At 32.5% G+C, this 3,288-nt stretch overlaps 1 protein-coding gene across 1 annotated transcript; it reads right to left on the reverse strand.

Moving 5' to 3' along the window:
• Positions 1-1,319: 1,319 nt before the first annotated feature.
• Tas2r125 (taste receptor, type 2, member 125) lies at positions 1,320-2,255 on the reverse strand. The gene has a single exon (NM_001109596.1). The coding sequence runs from the start codon at positions 2,250-2,252 to the stop codon at positions 1,320-1,322; it is 933 nt and encodes a 310-aa protein (NP_001103066.1). The 5' UTR covers positions 2,253-2,255.
• Between the last annotated feature and the right edge of the window lie 1,033 nt (positions 2,256-3,288).

The following is a 3,288-nucleotide window of genomic DNA, read 5'->3' on the forward strand; positions in this document are numbered from 1 at the left end:
ATCTTAGACAGCATCGTTGAAGCAAATACATAATAACTGTACAGAAATCAGATACAAAGATTTCAAATGCTTGTGTTTACAAAATGATTTTTCATAATTTTTCAAGGTCAACCATAGACACTTAGAAGTCAGTTACTGTATAAGATTACAAATGACAGCATTCTTTCAGGACAATTCACCGTCCAATATTTTTTGCAACAAAAATTTCCTCATGCAAGTAGTTCTTTCATTACTTTATCTTTATTCATTTAATTTGATACACATTTTATTTCAATTTTGCCTATTATGTAAATAAGCTTCAGTTTAACTTTGAATTTTATAAAATAATTTTAAGTTTTATAGTGAATTAATGTATTTCAAACTTGTTATAGTAAAATATAATCTGATTGATAGTCATGTATTAGAGCAGTAATTTCTATAAAAGTCGTTATTTAATTCATTTACCATTAACTGGCTTGAATTCCATCACCTATGTCAGCCCTTAAAATCAATCAGAAAGTGGTTGTGTACTACCACAATTCATGGCATTATTTTCTGAACTTTTTTTATGCAGTTACATTTTCTTCATGTGACAAACAGGATGCTCACTGCACTAAAATACTGGTGGTACCTGATGGGATAAAGAAAAGCAGAACAATAATATATCAGGGTTATGTTCAATAAATAAACTTTCACTATCATGCATTTATTGTTTTGTAGCAGTAAAATTATAATGGAATGTGATTTGTGATATACCTCTCTCAAGAAACATGTAACATACTTCCAAATATAAATTACATATTCTGAATTGTGTTTTCTATGATCCAAGGGTCCTATAATAATACTCACAGTATAATTGAATTAAAACATAATAATGTTTCTGAGATTATTTTACTTACATTTTAATTGAATGTCTCCATGTAATTTAATTTCTCATTCAAATAATGGTTATTTTCTATATTTGTATTTACTTTTATGAGTATAAAATTGCACACTACTATTTTTGCTATATCTTACATGTATACATATTCACATAGTTTTATATTGTATAAAATAACCACTTCAAAAATCCCAATAAGATTCTGATTGCTACTAGATTATGTCAGCTTATAAGGTATTACATTTAGGTAGGGCAACATGATATGCTCTTTGGAAAAGGATACTAATATATATTTGTGAATATCCATATAAGTTCTAAGATGTTTACATAGTGTTGATCCTAAACAGAACTAATAAACAAAGCAACAAAGGATAGATAAACTTGAAAACATACTTTGATAATGAACAAGAATTTTCTTAACTAAGCTCTTTTCTTCTTCACTAAGCATTGACAGAGGATGTCAGGGAACCAAAGTCTGTATGTCTTTGGATCTGCACAGCAGCCACCACAGCACCAAAAGAGATGCCTGCCTCAGTTTACTGTTTCTCAGAATCAGCATACATGAATGGACTGAAGGAAAAGTAATTATAAGAGTGACATAAAACAGATTGTTTTTCTCTAGAGACTCGGACGTCCAAAGTTGTATGGCAAGAGACAAAAAGAAAAATGTGTAGAACAGAACGAAGACCACCACCATTTGTAAGGCCTTTATATGCACGGCAGTGCTGGGGTCTCTGGAGCCTTTAGCATGGTACTGCATGTTCTTCAGGTGTCTCCACAGGGAGAAGATGAGAAGCAGAAACGCCACCATGGACACAGTGAAGGGGTCACACGTGAACGTTGTGTTGATTAAAAGAGCAAGTTTGAAAAAGAGAGTGCAATTCTTTGATCTGAAGCCAAAAGAGACGTTTCTTTTGAATCCATCACTCCAGGTATCAATATGCATGTTCATTATTAAAATATTCATAAGCAAGAGGACCAGAGAGAGCAGCAATGTCACTGAAACCACTTTGCTAAGTCTCCACCTTAAGCAGAGAAAAACATAGTTAGAAAAGTTAGCTATCTTGAGGAAATAAAAGATGCTGAGGCTTGTAGCAAGCCAGATGCTGAAATGATTGGCAACAATCCAGATATTATTGCTTATTTTTACCATGTTCACAGCCGTATTTAGATCTGGATACAATGAAGTTATTAGTATAATTAAGAATGTAGAGCACAGCATATCTATCCTGGATATAGCCAAAGCAGTAATGATCTGATCCACTAAAGAGATTTTTCTTCTCTTTACCCAGTCTATGATGTTCACCAGTGCTATGAATCCATTTGCAACATTCCCAATTATGAATTGCACAATTATAATAAAGGCACATATGATCCCTATGACAATACCCATCGTCCATAGGAGAATAACCCAATTTCCGTAATCACTGAAGAATTTGTTACTGTGTTCAGCTTGAATGTTTTATTTTTAGAAATGCATTACACTCTTCTAAAACTCCCAATATAATGACAAACACAAAACGTCAAGATTTACCAATGCAGGTGCATGGAGCTGTATTTATGGAAGTATTGAAGTCTGACAGGTCCCACTGAGTTACCTCCGGATTCTGTGTGTCCTATAGTAGCCTGGAATCTACTGCTACTGATGATGAAAAAAAAGGTGGGAACCTCAGGGCTGAAATGTAAATAAAAGGCACATTAATTTGCATTGGTTTTCTAGCTTTCCTTACATATTTTAATTGACAGTTTGAGAATTATTCAAAACATTCTAAGACCTTTAGAAAGCAACAAGACTCACAATATATGAGAGTTCTTAAATATGGAAGACAATTTAAACAGTTTAAATTAAGACTGTAGGTGCCCATCACCAAAGCACTTTTAAAAATTATCAATTATCTAATAGCTATTTATAGAAGATTATTCCTTAAATACATAATATTAAGAATAATACTTCTTTGCCAAGTACAGCAGAAAATGTCTATACATACTGTTATATAACCATACACTTATTGACTTCTAAATCGTTTTTATCATTTTATTGATAAAGGTTTTCTTCTTTTCACTTAACATATTTCATGTATTGACCTCAATCTTTATTGTTAAGTGTTCAGAAATTGTTTTAAAGTGCACATTAAGCTATTTGACATTGAGCAATAGGTTGTTTTTTTGTTTGATTGTTTTGTTGTTGTTGTTGTTGTTATTGTTATTGTTTTGGTACAGGGAAGCCAGTAAAAATATACTATGGCTCCTTAAAGTAGTCACTGACGTAACGCCACTCATTCACAAAGTTCATAAGAAAGGATGAGATAATAAGATTGAGGCACAGTAGCATCCAAGATTAGAAAAGCAAGCATTTCATTTTGACATAATGTATGAGGGATCACTTCTCAACTTCTATCGCATACCCTAGAGTAGAAACACCACAATGG

The sequence above is a fragment of the Rattus norvegicus genome, chromosome 4 (assembly GCF_036323735.1).
Source record: "Rattus norvegicus strain BN/NHsdMcwi chromosome 4, GRCr8, whole genome shotgun sequence".
Classification (NCBI taxonomy): domain Eukaryota; kingdom Metazoa; phylum Chordata; class Mammalia; order Rodentia; family Muridae; genus Rattus; species Rattus norvegicus.